At 43.7% G+C, this 20,023-nt stretch overlaps 1 protein-coding gene across 1 annotated transcript; it reads right to left on the bottom strand.

The window, feature by feature from the left end:
- Window positions 1-594: 594 nt before the first annotated feature.
- On the bottom strand, window positions 595-19,510 carry LOC144145849 (mitochondrial sodium/calcium exchanger protein-like). The gene is made up of 16 exons (XM_077677649.1): window positions 19,322-19,510; window positions 17,735-17,887; window positions 16,142-16,194; window positions 14,525-14,581; window positions 14,050-14,153; window positions 12,433-12,600; window positions 11,858-11,998; window positions 9,945-10,031; window positions 9,407-9,538; window positions 8,996-9,186; window positions 7,746-7,878; window positions 6,503-6,702; window positions 5,650-5,725; window positions 5,156-5,236; window positions 3,842-3,906; window positions 595-2,975 (listed from the first exon to the last, which is right to left on the bottom strand). Exons 1-16 carry the CDS (start codon window positions 19,358-19,360, stop codon window positions 2,796-2,798), a joined length of 1,860 nt encoding a protein of 619 aa, XP_077533775.1. The 5' UTR covers window positions 19,361-19,510; the 3' UTR covers window positions 595-2,795.
- Between the last annotated feature and the right edge of the window lie 513 nt (window positions 19,511-20,023).

The raw sequence follows: 20,023 nt of genomic DNA, 5'->3' as shown, positions 1-20,023 counted from the left end.
AATGAATGCATTTGACCACCTCTCTATATAGCGTACATGTTTTGATAGCATAGCGCAGGCTCATAACAAATGTTAAAATTTTGGCTACAAAACTTTTGCCACCTAGTACCCTTTCAACCCTTTCAGTACCCTTTCAACCCTTTCAGTCCAGCCCTTTAAATTTTGAAATTTAAGTTTAGGTAAGGCAGAGCTTATTTTACTCTTCGGCCTTGCATTAAAAGGTCTAACAACACGCATGGGATATCAGCGCAACGCTTTACTGCAGCAAAAATGCAATGTGCAGTCGTGCTGATTCACCCAGACGCATTAATATTTAAATATATGCGTCTTTGGCATACGCCTATAAACACAAAGTATCTGCACATCTTTCGAAGTCAACGAAGCTCCCCACCCCAGTTTAGCGCCCTCCCCACTTGTGTGAGCTTTGTCCCTGTTATGGCAAAGAAAATATTGGGCTGAGAATTACCACGAAGAGCTTTGTACAGCGGTGGCCCCATATTGGACAGGGCACTCAGGGCCTAAGTCAGCAACCTTTGACGCTCATAAATGCCTTGCGGGCACTAGGCAACAGTTTGTCCAGTGAAACTCCACGGGTAATTTGCATATTGAACAGATTTTATTATTGCTTCACTAATACATTCAATGTGATTGCATTCGCTGATCAATTGGACAGAGCACTTTGGTCAACGCCAAGTTGTGTGGTGGCGTTCCGGAGTGTATTTTTACCTAAGGCAGAATAAAATATAAATTGTATTGGGTCCAACAGCTTATGTTTTATTATATCCTAAATGCCGATAATTAGGCATGAAACGTCTTTAGTTATATTCATTATTCACCTATAAGGTACGGTAACAGCCAGTGCGACTGGCTAAAAACTCTGAGTGGTGAGATGGAAGCGGAAAACGCAACGTATTCGTTTAGTGTATAAACGCTTTCAATTGCAAGGGCTCGTTTCAAACGGGTGAGTGTTTTAGGCAGACAAATTTTCCAACAGCATATTCGTAACAAATACGTATGCGCAACCAGAATGAAGCATCATAAAGATGCAATCAAGGTGTTATATGATTTGGTGCGTAGGAATTGATGGCAGCAATTTGATCTCTGACGACATATTATGCAAACATATGTGTTCGTTCCTTGTGGACATCACCTCTTTTGTAACGAAATGAAGTGGGAATGCATCGTGGCAGTACTTCATGCTTATACAAAGATATGTGTTCGGTTTTTGCAGCAATGATTGGGTATTGAGTTGAACTCTTCCGTGGCGATCTTGTTGGCTGAAATGTGTCAGAATTACTACTAAAACAAACTTACTACTAAAACAAAGCCTTCAAAGTACAGACAAAAATGTACAGGTTCACGTTTGCTATACAGCATATTTATTTCTTAAATGAAAATAACCGGGGAGGAAAAACCGGGAAAATGATACCACCAAAGAAATAGGAAACAATATGAGACAAAAATACAAATGCAAAACATCGGCATCAAGGCCCACTCTTGGGGTCCATCATTTTAGACCCAAAAGGTTCCCGAAAAGGGACGAGTGGTTCCCCAAATTCGATAGAAGAAAATCCTAAATCTTGCGATAAATCAAAGCACAATCTTGCGATTCGCAATGAGACCACAGCTTTCGCTACGGATGGTTGACTTCACATCTTGGCCATTTAACCCTTGAGTGTTCCAAAGATCGGACACCGTGTGGTACTCTCCCACCTCCGAGGAACGCAGGCGCGGAAAGGAATCTACGTTGACTTGGTTGCTATAAGAGAATAAGTTACTAATCTGTAGGAGATTCAAATGTACGTATGTGAACGGAGCTGTCGCACTTGTTTTTAGTGTGGCCACGACGCCTGCAGCACTCCGCTCGAACAACTAGTACAATTATACACTACTTCGGTCTTTTTTTATTATACTGCACCATTCAACTCACTGCGCGGACGCGCGCACACACAAGAAAACCAGGGCATGCGCATATACCAATATTCGAAATGACAATAAATATTAATACCAACTACCCAAAACAAGTACCTAAGTACGCTTGTCTCATAGCGGAAGATCAGTGTAACACCACAGACCGGTGTAAAGAGCCCAGGTCTGCGTTATCACTGAACAGCCGCCGCTCCCTCTCAGCTCCTGTATCAAAAGATAGAGCTGTCATTTTAAACTATGTACACTGTCGCCCTTTCACGTCATGGTTTTCAGCGACTCGACTATATGAGCAGATACGCGTCATGTCGTTTGATCTGCTCGGTCTAATATAGAAGGCTACATAGCGGGTGAAGAAGAGCTAGCTGGAATGCTAAGGCCCCGTCCGGGGCCTTCAATTCATTGCCAACCTTACGACGCTGCTAGCTTAGGTGCCACAGCTTTAAACAGATGTGGGTTGGTGCTCTCGATCCCCAGTGACCACACCGTTTAAAGACAAAGAGAGCTGCCTGAGTCAAGCAAGTACGTCATGTCTTCTTGCAGCTTACAAAAGCAAGGATAAGATGCTAGCAACGTTGGCGACGATTTCATCTTGTCGCAATGTGTTAATAGTGTCTTGCTTCACGTAACCGCTAGTTTAATGGTTTCGTATTGGTTAGTTGAACATGCCCTTGCGAGATGGAGGTCATGTAGCGCTGTTCCTTCCAGCTACAGCTGCTTTCAACAGTTGGATGGATTGTTAAGGACAGCAGCAAAAAACGGAACATGACTCCTTCTTGCGAACTCGCTTTTAGCGAAACAGCACGTTTTCAACTAAACATGCCAACAGGGTTTAGGCGAGGAAATATGTTTTCTTCGTGATGAAGCGTTCACACAAATCCTGATTCCACAAGCACGGCGAACAAGAGGAAGGTGAAGTATAGGGCCAGAAGAACACCGCCGTAGACGCGCTTGCTGTTGAATCGCAAAACTGTCATGGTGCCCAGTGAAGACAAGAGGCTGGTGGCCAGGGCCGAGAACAGAACTGTGATAAGCTTGGTGTACTGGAGCTGGAGAAAAGAAATACAGGGGACGGGCTGTAGTAACGCAAAGGGCTACGGTTTGCGGTTGTTTATTAAAAAAAGCTGCACTGAAGCGACCTGTCATCATACGCTGGAAAACTCATTACACGTGGCAATAAAGAAATGGGGCTTTATGTAAGTTTCAGTTTCGAAATAAAAATGTGGACTACGCTATTTTTATAAATCTTCAAAAACATGAGAACATCATGTGCTTTTAATAGTAATAATCGTGCTTACGCTTCCTCTTGGGATTTCCATTAATGAATTTTCAGTTTTAAAGTTTTTCGAAGTAACATTGGGCCTTCGGTATTTTGCGTAGGTGAAGCAGCCAATAGTTCAGGCTACACGGAGTTCTTCAAGTTCTAAGAAACATCCCGTAGACTGATATTTAACATTTTTCTTCTTCGGAAATAAGACAACGGTGGCACAAATATCACACTTGTGAATTCATACTTGGTAACATAACGTCTTTACCGGCAAGGCACCATGGCGTGAACTAATTTTCCTAGTTATTTTGTTATTTTGTCTCTAAATATATTGCTTGACAGTACGATATTCAGTTTTATATAAAGCAAATATTTTTTTGTACACTGTTAAAGAATTATGAAGCTTCCTTGATCTTGTAAAATAAAACTCTGCTTGATTAAATAGGACGTTTCTTTGCAACAAACACGGTAAAACAACAGGACAGAAGAGCAGTCCCTTATTCAATTTATACTTGATGATTCATGATTGAATTTAAAAATGAAGCTTCAGGTAATTTAGGCATTTAAACAAGGCACCCTGAAGGTGGATTTATAAAGAGCCCTTCCCATAGAGAAGTTCTCTTATTTGCTAATAGTTAGTGCACTTACCACAAGGACACCGTTTGTTCCCGCCAGCTGAATGATGGTCGGGATTCCAACGCCGAGCAGAAGGGCTGAGTTGACTGTCAAGGTTTCTTACTATCTGATGAAACATTTCCACGCTAACGCGAACAGTACAGAAAAAATCGCGTGATTAGAAAATTTGTGATGGACGATTTCCTAACGAAGCAAAGGTAATATGAAAATAAGACGCAACTTTCCTTCGTTAACTCCACAACAATTTTTTGTGCTGGCTTACATGTCTATGTACGAGGTCAAGAAGAAAACTAAAATCGGTCTATTTTCGCTCAAGCTAGTATAGCCTGGTAGAGCATTTCATCTATGCTGTGGCGTGTCCTGGCGCTCTGTGACTACTTCAGACAGTAAACATGAAACTCAGGCTTACATTTCAGAACAATTCGCTAACCTAACTTTTATGTTGTAGATAAAATAGCTAAACTACTTAAGTTTTAATGTTATCGATTTAAAAAAAACGAGTGACTTGTGTTCTCTAAAATGTCACTATATACGGACACTGTCTCGTTGTTGCAAGAGTCGCACACAAATGGTGCCACGATCTTATCCCATGGAGTCATCGCACACGCCAGTCTTTATTTTTTTTTCAAATGTTGTGGACTACATGTACCTGGGATTGGGGGTGGGGGCGCCGTATTGGATTGCTTCTGATTGATTTGGACAACCCGGGAATCTCAAACATGCGACATAATGTCCACACACGGGTGTTTTGCGGCCACCGCGACCGCACCCGAACCCGCGTCGTCGGGCTCAGCAGCACACCTCTTTAGCCACTGCGCCATCGTGGAGGGTACCCGCAAATGTTCGCTTTGTGCACCAATCTCTATTTGGTTTCCTTGTTATATAGAGCTATTTTAAACTTCAAGCATGGGCATTGCGAATTCGAAGCACGCCATCCACGAAAACTTTTGATTCGGTTATGGATGGCGTCAGCCTATCTTTAAACCTTCACGGTGACATGGCAGGTGACACAATTTTTCTTCTTTTTGCACCGCAAACGCAGTTAATCTCAAAAATCTAAAATTTTTTATCTTGCCAAAGTTGTCTTTTGACTAAAGCAAAGGTAAATGACTCCTCTTTAATGCCATTGAGGGTGGGAGGATAAATAAAAGTGTACATTTTGCGTCGATGGGTGCCCGTGATTACATTGCCGGCATTAAGGGTGAAAGTATCGTTGATAGGGTGCTCCCTTATTCTTAATGTGGCCGTTGAACAACAGTAACGATCTTACCCGACGACAAATGTGATGTAAAAGCTGCTTACAACACCTTGTGCACAAAAGGATACTCAGACAGGGTGTTCCAAAACACGCTGAAATGGCCATCTTCGGGTAGCCCTTTCTCGCAATGTTTACATTGGCCAGGAAATCTGGAAGATGGTGGGAAGAGTAGGTTAGGGTAATGTTCCCCGGACGCTTTTACAGAGTATCTACACACAAGTCCCCACAATAGAAATGTATTGTTCCCACAAATCAACGCAGTCGTCTTCTCTTGTTTCTAATGAGGATGACGCATTCGTCGATATTCATCCTGATAACATGTTTAAATAACACCATACCCTTTAATAAATCTTATCAATGCAATATTATTAAAAGGTAGACTTTTTATGGTATTTTGAAGGGCTTTTGGTATTGTACAATTTCAGGCCACTTATAAGAAATGTCCAGCTTGGAAAGAAGACAGCCGCCGTGAGCGGGACTCATAAGCAATAGGCATGTGCACAAAAAGAGGCAGTGGCTTTACTATGCAATCAATGTACAGTTTTCTGAAGAAAATACGCACCAAGAAGGCCGTTACCCCATGCCAGTATGGTGAGTCCGAGTATGGCGTCACTGATGCGGAACACGATTCCGACGGCCTGTGATGTTAAAAAGAAGCACAATTTCAGTTTGGTGCTTTTCAGTAAATCAACTACATTACGTGCCTACAGCCTAATTGAACGTGCACGCACGCTTCGTCCCAATGCACCTGAACATCCCGCATCTGTTTGCGTGGTGAAAATATGGGGAATAACAAGGGTAAACACACGATTTGGATAGAAAATTCGGTGTGCGCTGTGACACAGCATAACCAAAATTATCATGTAAGTTGCATTGTGTAATGTGATGCACAGAACCCGTTGTTTTAAGTAAAATCCTATGCCAAGAATAAGCATAAAAATTAAGACTACACGTACGAAGTTCTTATGAGACAGTGAATGCAAAAGCGTTAGGTAAAGAAACAAAGTGGTGGATTACGTGTCCACCTAGCATAACGAATTGGTGAGTTTGAGATATTTTCGTTAGCGCATTTCTCCATAAACTGGGGTAGAAGGAAAAGTAAGATAGTATACGTCCACACAAATTTTCAAGCATTTGAATTAAGCGAGCTCACGTGCGTTCTCTATCTAAACTAACCGCTGGCGAATGTTCGCCAGTTTTACGCACTTGGAAAACTACAATTTTGTGCCCTTAAGCAGATGAAAAGTAACGTATTACCTTACCAGCTATTGCAATATAGCTATACAAATTCATTATAGATACCAATCAAATCCTTAAATAATTTCGTGCCTTGGTGAAGTGGCTTTGTAACCAACAATGCCATTGCTAGGCTAAATGATAGCAACTACACTGCTTTCATTTGCCCTTTTGTTCACCTGGAGCAAGACGACAATCTCCATGGAGATCACGTAGATCCAGGCGACACCGACAAAGAAACCGACGTAGCCGAATGCGAAGTGGTACTTGGGCGCTTTGTCGTTGGTAGACGTGAGTAGCACCACCTTGCCGACCAGAGCTCCCGCTGCGGCGACAATCGCCCACAGAGGAAGCACGCCACTTATCTGCACAGTGCCCACTGGGAGCGAATAAGACAAGCAAAGGCTGTGAGCGACAATGAAGTGACGAGAACTTTGCTAAAAGTTGCTCGAGACTCTCCTTGTAGTTTTAGCGCGACGTAGGAAAGTAAGATACTGTAAGAGGCAAGAACGACTGATTTGCTGTGATCCCGTTTCTTTGGTCGAGCTTAACATACTGCTGAGGAATACAAACGAGCCTCAACCCACAGCCTACTCAATTGAGGGCCCCACCAATGGGCTCATGACTTGCATAAATTAAGGCAACCGAGGAATGGGAACACCTACAAAGGAGAGCTCATAACCATGGGACGTTGGAGGGTGTTTTATCGCATATTTCTTTTGTGGTGTTCATTTTTACTGAATCATGATTACCGAGTATTACCTTGTGTTACCCGGCGGCGTTGAAGTTGTGAGGGCGAGGATGTAATGTGGCTAACATCTACACCTGATGGATGTAATGGATGATTTAGTGGAGGTAACATCTCACTAACATCTCCATTGTATTTCTGCATATTTATACTCCGGTTTTACCGGTTTTTATGTACTTTTTAACAAGACACCCCACAGTGATAAACTATGGGACCTCTTTCTGAATTCCTTACCAATTTATGTACTATAGTATTCGAAAACTCTCAAATAAACTTCAAACCTGAAGATGTACTGTGAGCTCTTTCAAGATAGTTCTGCAGAGACACACTGCCGGGCAATTTCTGTAGCTTTAGTTAAGAAATGTTCTCATGTCAAAGGTTTATTTTAAAGACAAGCGTTTGTGGTGTGAGTTTGTGAGAGACATGCACTGAATTGTTAGTATTTAAACTTTCTCGCACTTAGGAACAAGCCGTTTCAATGGAGTGTTGGTACACATCAAATTCGGCCTGAATAGTGCTGTTGTAAGGCGGTGAAGCGTTGCCCGAGCGTTTGTGCACATAGATGAATTTTTCCTACGCAGTGATGGAAATATGTTTCCGATATAAATTGTAGATTCTAGCGTTAAGGCTTATTTCGCAAAAAAGGTATGTACTACCAATAATATTCCGCTTACGTCCAAAAACGAAGACAAGGAACACTGGTGCGGTGATGCAGTGAATCACATTGAGAGGGCGGCACCAGTTGTTGTTCCTCTTTGTCAGATCTACGACGGGCGTGGTGATCGCGAGAGTGAAGAAAACCGGTATCTGCAAAAACCGGGATCGAGTACACTCAACACATGCAAAGTAGTTTAAATATCAAATAAAATCGCCTGTGAAAGTAAACTCCGTGGTAACAACAGAGGCAGAAAAAATAACTGCCTTCAGCTATAAAACATGCAGAAGCACACGCTGAAACACCGATTTTATTCACATTTGATTAGATTTTAGTTGTTTTTCACGGGAATAGAATAACACAACCGTAGCTAAACCAATTTAATCGTGTCCATGACGTTAAAATGTAAGAATTGCTTAGTCAACAATTCATATTCAATCGCAATTTTGGCATGTGTGGCTTGCCAAATCACGAGTTATTATCGTACCTGAAGCGGCATCAATGTTGGACCTTATACCGCTTTGGCAATCATCACGAAACAATCCTGAGCAACGCTGAATAGCAGGATTTCGCCTGCTGGGTGTGAGAAACACTCGCGAAATGACGACCCTAGACGCCCTAACTCTTGGTAATGCTTTTGTGATAATCCTTGACCCTGTTCTGCATAAATATAAAGATCAATGACTTCCCTACAAGATTACAGAATTTCGAGCGCTCGAATCATAATGTCGTTAGCTTTTCTTATCGTGCCAACAATAGGCTGGAGCAGGTTTTTTGTTTGGCTTGCTCCATTATAACCTATATTGAGCTCACCGCACTTGTTGAACGCATTTTATTCTGCAAGAAAAATTATCACTATACCATGATATGGCCCATACAACCATAATTTCGCAGCGTATCACCATTTTCTGAAGACGAAAAACTCTTGTACGTTTCTAAAGCCGATAATATTAGGTCGCAGCCATTACGAGACTAAACTATAACCTCGCATTTTCTTTCTCATGCTCAGGTATGGTGAAGTTCTTGTTCACCCCAAAAAAAAATCAATTTTCAGAAGTATGTTTGCCTGAATATAACGCTGTTTACACCAGTAGAAGAGTCATATTGAGCGGTAACAACACGAACATGATCCGTTATAAAATATTGCCCGTGCACAAGAGCGTTTTCTTTTTCACGGTGCTGCGAAAGCCACGCTGTTTGGTTATTTGTCGTTTTTAATGCGCACTTATCGAACAAGATTTTTTTACTGAGGTATTGATAAGTACGTACCTTAAAAATGCTGACGAGGTACATCATAAATGGTTCCTTGTCTTTCTCGTCGAGGTTTACGGACAGCAGTTTGTTGATCACGTCAAGAACAAGATGCGTTCCGTTCTCTTCTTTGGCTTCTGGTGGGGAAGGAGCCTTCTCTGGGTTCGACGTTCGTCTTGGTTTCTCGATCGTTATTTCGAGGGTATCAACTGCAAAAAAGAAGGGCTTTGAGCTTGTGGAAGCCAAAGTTGGGCTCCTATATAAAAACCCTGCGGAAATTTGTAGTACACCTACAGTGTTCTCGTTGCCCTAAGTATAATTCTATGGTTAATATCACTGGCTTAAGGAATAATCTCGTGCTTTTTCCCTGAATATTTGACAAATAGGGCAACCGTAACAACCAAACGGAACCCGTCCAAATTGGCTCACCGTCGACTTCCTCCTCAAGACAGTCTGCACCGAGATTAATGTAGTAGACGCCCTCATCGGGATCTGGTTGTGTGTTGTTCTTCACAGGTGCCTCCACATCGCTTGCCGGCTCGGTGTTCAAATACCTAAAGGCTGTGGGGACACAAAATATTTCATCAACCAAAACTTTGAGGTGTACAAATAGCATGCCCAATTTCAAACTGCTGTTTATGGGCCTGTTTAGGAATTTTGACATCTATTTGCTTCGGCCATAGAGTCTGGTAGATACTTTCCAGTCAAGTCTTTCTCTTGCATTTGTAGGGACCATTGGCTTAGCTTGAACTCATAATTTTGAGTTGTGTTGGGTTACGTTATTGAAACTAGTACAATTTATTTTTCAGTGGGATCTGCGAAAGATTCTATTCTCTCTTTTTCATGAGAGGCAGATAAAACTACGAATTTTTCAAGCACAAAACTTGGTTGAGGATAAACGAGTCGGAAAAGTGCCAAGTAAATCTTTAGCGACCTCAATAATAGCACAGCGATTGTGCAAACTTACCGATGGGAACGACGTAGCTGCGCTCCGGATCATCAAAGTTTGCACGCCTTCCTTTGAACGTAAATTCCGTCGCAACAACATCTGTTTCTGTAATCGAACGGGGGAGGAGGGCAGAGACGTGCCGGTAAGATATGCGGCTCAGGAATTGGCGGCAGCCACATAAAAACGACACAAGTGAAGAGAACAGGTACCCTCGACGCATACCAGATGATCCACCATAAAAGGACTTGAGAAGACCGCCACAAGAACACACCCAACGCACTCGCAATCTACGTTCGCGTTCGCGTACTCCCTACAGGCGACCCGGGGAAGCAGCAGCTCGTGCGTTCGGCGTGTCCTTGCGCCGGTCTTCTCGGCGTCCCTTTATGCTGAACGCAAAATACCTGCTCGCGTTACCGGTTCATTCCCATTTGTTGCGATGTACCTGTTCTTTGGACCAAGAATTGCGGTACCGGTACCTGATGGTTTGTTCTTTTTTGTTCGGACTTGGCCGTGTGGTACGTACTCATTCGTGTCTTAAGCGTAAGGTTGGCAATTGCCAGCGTGTGTTTTTGGCGTTTTAGCGTTCTTGGGCGGGACACCACTCAGTGGGCGGTGAGGCGCCATCTTAGCGCTGGTGCCTGGAAGACAAAGACCCAAAAGTTAAGGCATCTGTCCTGCGCTCGAGCACTCGGGGTTTTTCCGTCTGCAAAAAGAGCATCGATATTGACAGCCACATTACACTGCCACTTGCCCTTCAGTGGATTTACCTTCAACAGCAGAAATTTTGTGCGGACTTTTTTTTTATCCGTGACGTTTGTCGTTTCTTGAAGAAGAAGATTAAACCTTTCATTTGATATCGAATAATGCCTTAGGGCTGCATGTAACTTTTTCAAATGCTCAAAGTACCGTAAAAACTACTGCATGCCTTCAAACAATATTTTCTTTTTTTCGCAATGAATATTAGGGCCTTAATAATTGCACGAAAATAAGAAGAGCAGTAAAATATTCATATAAGTGCCACAACCAAATGATTTCTACCCTTAAACTTGAAGATTACTAAACGCGGGTCACCTAAACTCAGTACTCGAACGCAGGATATGCAAGCAAGAAGCCATAGCATGCAAGTTCCCGACACCAAGAAAATAACGATGACAGCGGAGAAAGCAAAACGGGATGGCAACTTCAAAAATTCAGCAGGTCTTTTGTGCGCGTATATACGCACATCACAACCCAATTGATAATACACAAAGTGGACGAAGACAAGAGAACACAAACGAACAGAACAACAGCATAGACACACGTCCACAAGCAAGACATTACCGAGCTAACAAAGAATGTTCCCCGTGCAAAACCTTCACTTAGCCCAGAGAAACTAGTTTGCAAAAAAGTAACATTTTCCTGGTTTGTATTTATCATGCTCACCAATCCCTAGTTGTAGCAGAAACAGTGCGCGATAGCAAGCAAAACAAAACTCAGAGAGCTTACAACTCTCGAGGTGTCTCTGGAAGAAGGGAAGGAACAGTATACGTCACGCTGTTGCGTGCGGTGAGTAAAAGAAAGAGGGAAGGGGATAACAGTAGCGCCTTACGGTTGCCGACGTGCGTGAGAAAACAGAAACACCAACTCCGACTTTTAGCAGCCACGCCCCTAGAGAAACAGGGTGCGCTCTTTCCGGCAGCACACAGCGGCGCACCTTTCTCCTCCATAGGCCAGAGAAGAGAGAAGCAACCGTTTGTCGCAAGCGGTCTGCTAGAAGTTCGAGAGACGAGCCACTGCCTCCGCACGCACGAGCCGGCTGCCCTCAGCAGTGCACGCACGGCAACTGGTGGACGGGTGTGGTGGTGTCGTAGCGCCGCATGGCGCCCTGGTTTGGCAGGTTGCACTGCAAACCACGGGCGCCAGAACCGTTGGTCTTGTGGCGAAGCACCTACCGTTCTTGGCAGGCTTTTCGTCCTCGCACGCTTTTTCCTGGTCGCGCTGTTTGCGATCCTGGTCTTTGGCCAGGTACCTCTGGTAAACTATACCGCTCACGATGACCACAGTAATGTACGCGCAGTACAGGCAAATGAAACCTGCGAGCAGGAAGGAGGCAAGGAGGAGGAAAAAAACGGATGATGTTTTGTAACTACCGTTGCCAAAGTATCGACTGGCATTTACACAGCTCCAGCGCCAAAGCATCTGTCGGTATATACACATCTAGTACGCACCCTGTTTACGCATGTCTGCACAGATTTAAAAATACACTACTCATTAGCAATTTTAGCCCCGATGCTTTTCCAGGAGCTTTAAGATACAACTTCACCACATTTTTTTGGCCTCAGAGTGGATCTCCCATTAGAGGAAAAATGCTAGGAGGACTTGTTGAAAGTTCTTACGCCCCTTAAAGCATAACTGAAATCAGTTCAACGCTTTATTTCGAGGTAAGGGACTTTAAATTCCTGGAATCTAGAAAGCGGTTTGTTTCATGTTGTCAGCATTATAATTACCTGTTACTTGCATGTCTTACCTATAGCATGCATTATGTTGATCTGGCCGGCGTAGAACAGGTAGAAAGCCCAGGACGCGGCGGAAAAGTAGAAAACGCAGTCTCTGAAGAATGGTCGCGCCGCCATCTTGAATGGTCTCGTGAGAAACACCGAACCAGCCACGACTGTTGTGACGAATATTCCTCCGCCTGTTAAAAGCAATGAAAATCAACCACGCCAAATGTCCCAGAATAACCATTTTTTGTTGATGTGAAATGTTTTGACAACAAACTGAGCGTTATGAGGCATAATAAAATCCAAGGAAGGTCGAGCCATATCAATGCGTTCTAACAGCGTAGATTGGATTGACATTACGTGACGCAAACTTCAGATATGTTTCCTTTCTCTTCGAGTAGTATGTGCTGTAATTTTATTATCCCGAGACATTTCTGTCACCTCACTCTAAAGTAAAATTAGACGAGGTGTATATTGCTCAGAATTGATGTTTGTTTGGGTGTTATTTTCGATCAGCACTCAGAACTGTTTTGGCTAACCATATATTTCTAAATTGACGAATTACACATTAAAGAGACCCTGCAACACTCTTCGTGCAGTGCAAGTAAACCTGCGTGACGTTTAGATTAGACTTCCAGGAACACCCGAGCCAAATAATACACGTGCACGTGAAGCGGTAAGTGCGCAAATCGCCGTGAAAGACACGGAAAAACCAAGCGCTCTCTCTTCAATTCTCCTCATTATGCACCCCTGGCATGGCCTCTGCGACGTCAATTGGGCCATGGCTGTCCTGGCTGTCCTATTGGCTGTCGCCGGTCAACTTCGCGGCTAAATTCTGGCATTTCCTGTGACGATCAGCCGTCGTCGGCGCTGTGTATAAACCTCTCCTATGTCTGAACCTGTCCGCATGCTTTTGGTGTTTTTTTTTGTTTTGACTGCGCGCGGAGTTTGAGTGACGAACTAAATATTCCACTTTCAACGAGCCCACTCGACAACAAACGTTTATTGCTCCAAAAACGCCCTACCAGCCTGAGCGCTTGCTTGCGAGCAGGCCACCATGCCTGCTTTTTTTTTTTTGTGGCACCAGACCGGAAATAGAGCCGTCTACGTTGCGGGGAAAAGGACAAAACTCCCGGGCCTGTGACATATCGAAGGCTGGTGAACAGAGCGCCGCGCGCCGCCCCCCTCTCCGGGAGAGAGCGCGCAGCTTTCGTCGCGTTGTCCGCGGTTGAGTTGAGAGGGAACTGTTATGCGCGATTTTTAATCGCGCGTAGTTTCGGTGATAGTGAACGGATTTTCATAATTATTGCGGGAGGAGATTGCTGTGACAATAGACTTTACCCCAAAATACATTCCGAGTAGTCGATGGTAACTGTTGCAGGATCCCTTTAAGATGGAAGTATTTTAAGCCCAATATGATTAGACGAACACAACACTGAAAAGAAAACTAGTCCCTCGTCCATTTACAGATGTGGGAAGTGCGAAACTATTGCCATGAAAAGTTACTTAACAGAACAAAAGAGGAGAATTAAATTGCGTAGCATTCATCATTAGGTACCACTGGGATGAGTATTTTAAAGGAAAAGGGATCGTCACTGAACCAATTAAGTCTAATCAAACAGTAAGAAGTGTAAACTACGTACCGATAAGACCTCCGATGACAAGTTCGTATGAGCCCTGCCTTATTCCAGCAATTGAAGAGAAGATGTCCGGGGCACCATTCCCGAAAGCCAGAAGTGTGACCCCATGTGTTTCAGTCAAGGGACAACGTAGCACAGAGCAACAACAAATGTTTTCATTTTTAGGCAGCTTTGATAGAAATATCGAATGTCAAAGAAACCCACTGAACATGGCAAGGCATAGCAACAGTTTTCCTGGATAAAATCAGTTGGCGTGAATAAATTGCAATGTTGTTATTACGAGTTGTTAACTTGAAGGACCACGATTAAAAAACTGTAATTCCCATGATGAATGTTGTTCTTTATTGAAATCGGAAATTAGTTTTAAGGGAAGCAAAAACGAGTGAAGTAGTAAAATGTATCGTTTTGGAGGCCAAAATTGACCTCGTAAAGATCTGAGATACACATATGTAGCGTAACTTTACACACAAAGGATACTGCCATGTTTTGGGACATGTGAAGCGTCTTTGAGATCACGAACAACGATGGCGTTAGGCTGAAAAAAAAAAGAACGCATTGGGGCAAAGGGTACTACTTACGAGAATTTTCGTAGGAAGGAAGCATGGACGTAAATTACTCATTTGGGTAAAATCACAGTGGACGTACGCGTTTACAAGTATGCTGACGAAGCAATGAGATTTAATTCTCCTCAACAGAAACGGCTGGAACCTAAGTATAACTAGCCCGAAGAAAGAAGCCACTATAGTTCGACACACTTGTTCATAATGTTAATCAAGTGCTTTGGGAATATACGGGCCTGAAACTATTTCTTTCCAATGCCTTGATCCACTAAATGACCTTCACTCGGTGGCAAAATAAGCCGGGGCACGCGATCGCGTGGCAAAATGGATCGCCGCGCCATCTGACGATGCACTTTTGCTGTCGAGTCATCGATGCGCGCGTGCGCGTCCACCCACAATCACTGCCCTATCTATCCTTCCACTCAAGAAGCACAGCTGATCACATTCAGCGTTTGGCGCTAGGGTACACTTTCTCGGCTCAACACGTCTCCCTCGCACGCGCTTCGGTAGTGAATGGCGAGGGTTAAGTGTGCGTGGCTCGCTCTGCCCTGATCCGACCGATAACATATCTTGCCTTTCTGGGTGACGAATTTCTGCCTCGTATCTTGAATCGCGTGTTTGTATTTCTTGCCTAAAACATGCCGTTGGTTGTTAACTAAGAATATGCACACCGTCGGCGTCCATCGCTGGAGCGTGTGGGAGTGTAACGTGTTAAGAAAGTGACCCCCTATCGCCAAATGCTGAATGTGATCAGCTTTGCCACTTGAAGCGAAGAAAAAAACAAGGTATCGATCGTGGGTGAACGCGCACGCACACATCGATGTTTTGACACCAGTAGTGCATCGGCAGGTGGCGTGGCGATGCATTTTGCCACGCGCTCGCGTGCCCCGCCCTATTTTGCCACCGGGTGGGCCAATCAAAATATTACCGAAAACTAAAAAATAAAAGAAACGTCTGAGCATTTTCAGAATAGGACCATTTGAAGCGTGCATGACCTGGTGAGGACATGACTGTATCCTACCATTGTATCTCGCTGTATACAATTTAGTAGACTGGCGCTCTAAATCATAATGATTTTCATATAGTTTTCCAGCATCACGATTATGTTATAACGATAAATATAACAACGGTCCTGCTGCTTTTGCAGCTAGCTGTGACTCTTTTGATAGAAGGCTTCGTTCGCAAAGCGCTATGGTTACAAACGACCGATTCTTTAAGCACTGCACAGTTTGCCGAAGAAATTGGTGAATTTATGAAGCCCTTTCTTGCAGAACGGAAAAAGTTTGGCCGTGTTGGTTGATAGTCACACAGAAAACAAGCCCACTAATAAACAAAAGACGAAGCAAGGACAGGAGCGCTTGTCCTGTCCTCGTCTCGTTTGTTGTTTATTACTGCGCTTGTTTTCTGTGTGGTCTTACTTGCAGCTGGTAATGCTACCCGCACCAGCTGAAGGCTGGTGCAAACCCATCTGAAGGCTGTTATGCACAAGCAGAAAACTGGTTTCCTTGCACTTTGGAATAGAAGAAGTAACTTACAAGTCACCGGACGTAACTCCAAGGGCCACAAAGAGTACTAGCAGCCAGCCCAGCTATCCAAGAAAGAGGAAGAGAGAAAAAAAAACAGCACCCCAGGATTACATCAGGAGCATGATTTGCAACAACGGCTATAAAATAATACTAACGACTGCGCTCCGGCCTTAATGTTACATTTTGTTCCTTGGAGAAAGTGGCGCATTATATATTTCATTAGCCCAGAGGTTTAGACTAGTACACAGCGTTTTTAGTTGTCCTGCATTAGCAGTGTTCTTATTGCACCTGAAGAAGGCAGTACAGAAGGTCAGTTGTTCTCAGGTGCCAAGGGCGCATGCTTATTTCGCTAGTCCTGTAAAGTATTTTTTGTGTATGGTAAAGATTTTTCGCGGAACGACTTTTAGGGTCTCGAAGTTTGATTTCCCAAATGCTAAGTTTTTACTCTCAAGAGTAAACGATGCAGCTTGCTGTGCTATCCGAACGAATTCGCAGATACCTTCAGCACCATACGTTCGTAAACTTGTATCAGGATTCCAGGGAGAGGCAAGGATGAAAAGGGAAACTGGTGGGGAACAGGAGGCGGAGAACTAACAGTAACGCGGAATCCGTTAACCCTAGAAGCTAGACCGTTGCTGCGTGGCAAATCCGGGAGGGGATATAGGGCGTATACATCTGGCCCGCTTCAGTTGTAAGAAATCTCATATCTCAGCTTAAAAATGTTTTGCTCTCGGTGAAAACATCGAGGATATGCTGTTGTCTTCAACCACGATGCGCCCTGGCTAATATAGTAGATGGAAATTTCTAGTTATGTTTGAAGTAGCTTCCGAAAGATTCTAGAATACATTCACGACCCTTTAATTCTACGAAGGATCGCCCATAGAAAATGTAAACTTCCGTTTGCTTCTGCTAGTAAGATATGAGATGGAGTTATTGCATGATGTACCCGTCTGAAGCGCAAGGCCTTGTGTGCCGTAGCACGGGCAAACTATTGCTCTTATCTGAGCTTAGTCATCACGGAATGTTGTTTGCGACCAGCTACTGTGACGTCCTTCTTATTACGCAAGAGATGTCTATAAAGTTAGCTAGCCTCTATAACCTGCGTTATGACACATGATAGGAAGGAATTTCATTGTGCAATGACGCGTAAATCTTCTCCACAGACATTCTTGAGATTTTTTTTTATTTTCAGCGACGGCGGGCTTCTCTTTTTGACCAGTTTGCTTAGGTCATAGAGAAACACACCTACACGTATAAAAGTCGCTCAGGCGTTGGTATATCACATGTCACTGCATAGATTTAGCTGAATATCATGTTTTGTTAACTTGGCTATTCTGCAGAAAAAATGCAGCGCGTGAGAAAAGATAAATAAGGAGGAATTTTTCATTATTTTCTTTATTTGCTTGACACAATCTCGAACATATCGTTGCAGCTTTTATTTATGCTTCGTGTGGACTTAGGCGCTTCTCTTTTTTTCTTACGAGCTTTTTAGCAACAGCGACCAGCTTTACGAACTGCGAGGCAGACGTGCTGAATTGATATTTTGATGAGGGAGAAGGGCCGCTATGAGCTTTGTTTGACTATGGAGGCTGGTGAACTCACCGTTAGCACGAGGGAGCCCGCGTAGTGTTCTGGGCCGAGGAGGCAATAGATCACCTCCAGGTAGTTGACGAAGCCCATGTTGGGCACGCATGATGGTTCAGTACGCACGAAGCTGCACCTGTCAGTCAGGTTCCAGCTCGTCACGTCCCGACACTGCGAGAGAAGTGTTGCTTTTGTTATACGGGGCCATCAGACCTTTCGCATGGCTGTATATCTTCTTGCAATATGAGCATTGACACTTTTCAACGTCATTTAAAATTTGTCCGTTGGGCGTTAACGACATGACAAGAATTCTGAAAAAAAAAAGCGTTGAAGCAGTTGTCGGAAATATCTGGCGCAACAGAATATCGAATCAATGCCAAAATGCATGCGCCTTAGAAAATCTGTTGTTCTCTTTAAACGTTTTCAGGTGGCCTTTCACACGTGAGCTTCACGATATATGATGACTACTGCTACATATTTGTTCCGCAAGTAATTACAACCGCGTCTCTGAAAATCACATGTGAATGACTAGGTGCACAAATATGCATTGGTGCTTACATAGTATAAGCCTCACAAATTTCGGTATTTGTTTCGTTGCAAACTTAAAACGTGTCGTCATAACTTAGCAGCGGTAAGCCTTGGACACGTTTGATGCAAAAAAAAAGTGTTTCAAAGTATTTTTGGTGAACGTACATTTTTGAAATTTCGTGGAGAGTATGCAAAAAAAAAAATTTACCGCCAAGGCAAAAGTTCTCACGATAAGCGCCGAGGAGTAAATCTCGTTATCACATTTTCAACAGGTAATGAAAAAAGTTCTTCCAGTGTGACTTCCACGTTCATAAAGACATTTTGGTCAAACCAAAAAAATTTCAAACGATTTGAACTAAAGAATCGCAAGCTTACCCGAATTTTTGCAATTTTTGGCAAAAAGTACAGGTGGCAAACAGGGCGACTGTTACGTAATATTAAAAGGCTGAACCAAATTCATGCATAACAGAATAAATGTATTTTAATTAACTAAATATGCAAACCGAAATAAAATGCGTCCTGTTTCCGCAGCAAAATATATTGACGGGACACAGATATTGTGCCATATGTCCACGTACTCCATCAATACAGTTTTTGATTCAGCAAAACGTACTCTGAGACACGTAGCAATCCAATTACGTGAAGATACAAGCACCCATCTTCGCTTCAATATATGGTGTCGTCTGCATATTTCTTATTGTATGATATCGTTGCCACTAGTGGTGTTATTTTGTATGTCTTCATCACGATATTTCGAAACAGTGAAAACACGTGTGATGTGAGAAAGAGAAACACCTCAGCGTAGTGTCCAAATGGAAAGGCCTGTGAACACTAAACACCCGGAAGAACTGAGTTTTTAATATTTTAACTAGAAAGCTGCTGATTAAACCACAAAAACTAGGGCAAATACAATACTTATGAGCGAGTGACTAAAACTGATATTAATTATAACAAAAATAAAGGCAGTACAGAGAAAGTTTCATCTGTAGGCAATGCCCAGGAATGGCAATTTTTCTGGGTCTTCATACTTCAGAGAAAAAAAATGACAAATAAAATACATTTTAATCCCAAACTTACCGAAACCGCCATAAACTCGACCGCAGCTGTGGACACCATTCCGGAGTATGGTAGACACTAACGCGAGGCCTCAGGCACGAGGTAGCTTCTGAGAACTGATCGGGTCGAAAAGGCACAATGTAAAAGTGGCTCCAAAGTCGTCCGCTCGGATGCATGGGCTGAAGGTGCGAACCTGTGCTAGGCGTGCGGAACCTGCGCGCGCTTAAGTAGCCGCACTCGTAAGTCACTGGCTGCATCACCATTGGTCCAGACAAAGAGACCACGTGATCGCAGTGCACGTCCGCTTGCGTCGTGCGTGCCAATCACGGCGCATCATCCGGTGCACTTCGGACCCGCGACGACACAAAACAAATGCGGTGACGACGACGACGACGGTGCGAATGATGTGATGTCGTTTTTGTTTTTCCGCCGTGTCCTCTCCCGGACGCCCTTTACCTCATTGCTCTCTCAACCAGTGTCCTCGCAGTGCGGCCTCTCCTCCCCCTTTATCCCCAGCCAACCATCCACTGTTCTGTCCCACAGCGCCGTCGTAAGCTGGACGTACAGGAGGGGCTGTAAAAAACAACATCACCGTCTCGCCTCCGTCCTGCTCAGCTATGCATCGCCGTTCCTTATCGCGGTACTGGAAGGTGCGAACACGGTACTATTAAGAGGGAGGCTATGATGTCGTTAGATACGACCTCCTCGCGGTTAGATAGGCGG

Source organism: Haemaphysalis longicornis, unplaced genomic scaffold (assembly GCF_048455015.1).
Source record: "Haemaphysalis longicornis isolate Haplotype H1 unplaced genomic scaffold, Haemaphysalis longicornis Haplotype H1 scaffold_7, whole genome shotgun sequence".
Taxonomy (NCBI): domain Eukaryota; kingdom Metazoa; phylum Arthropoda; class Arachnida; order Ixodida; family Ixodidae; genus Haemaphysalis; species Haemaphysalis longicornis.
This window is presented reverse-complemented; position numbering and strand designations above follow the sequence as displayed.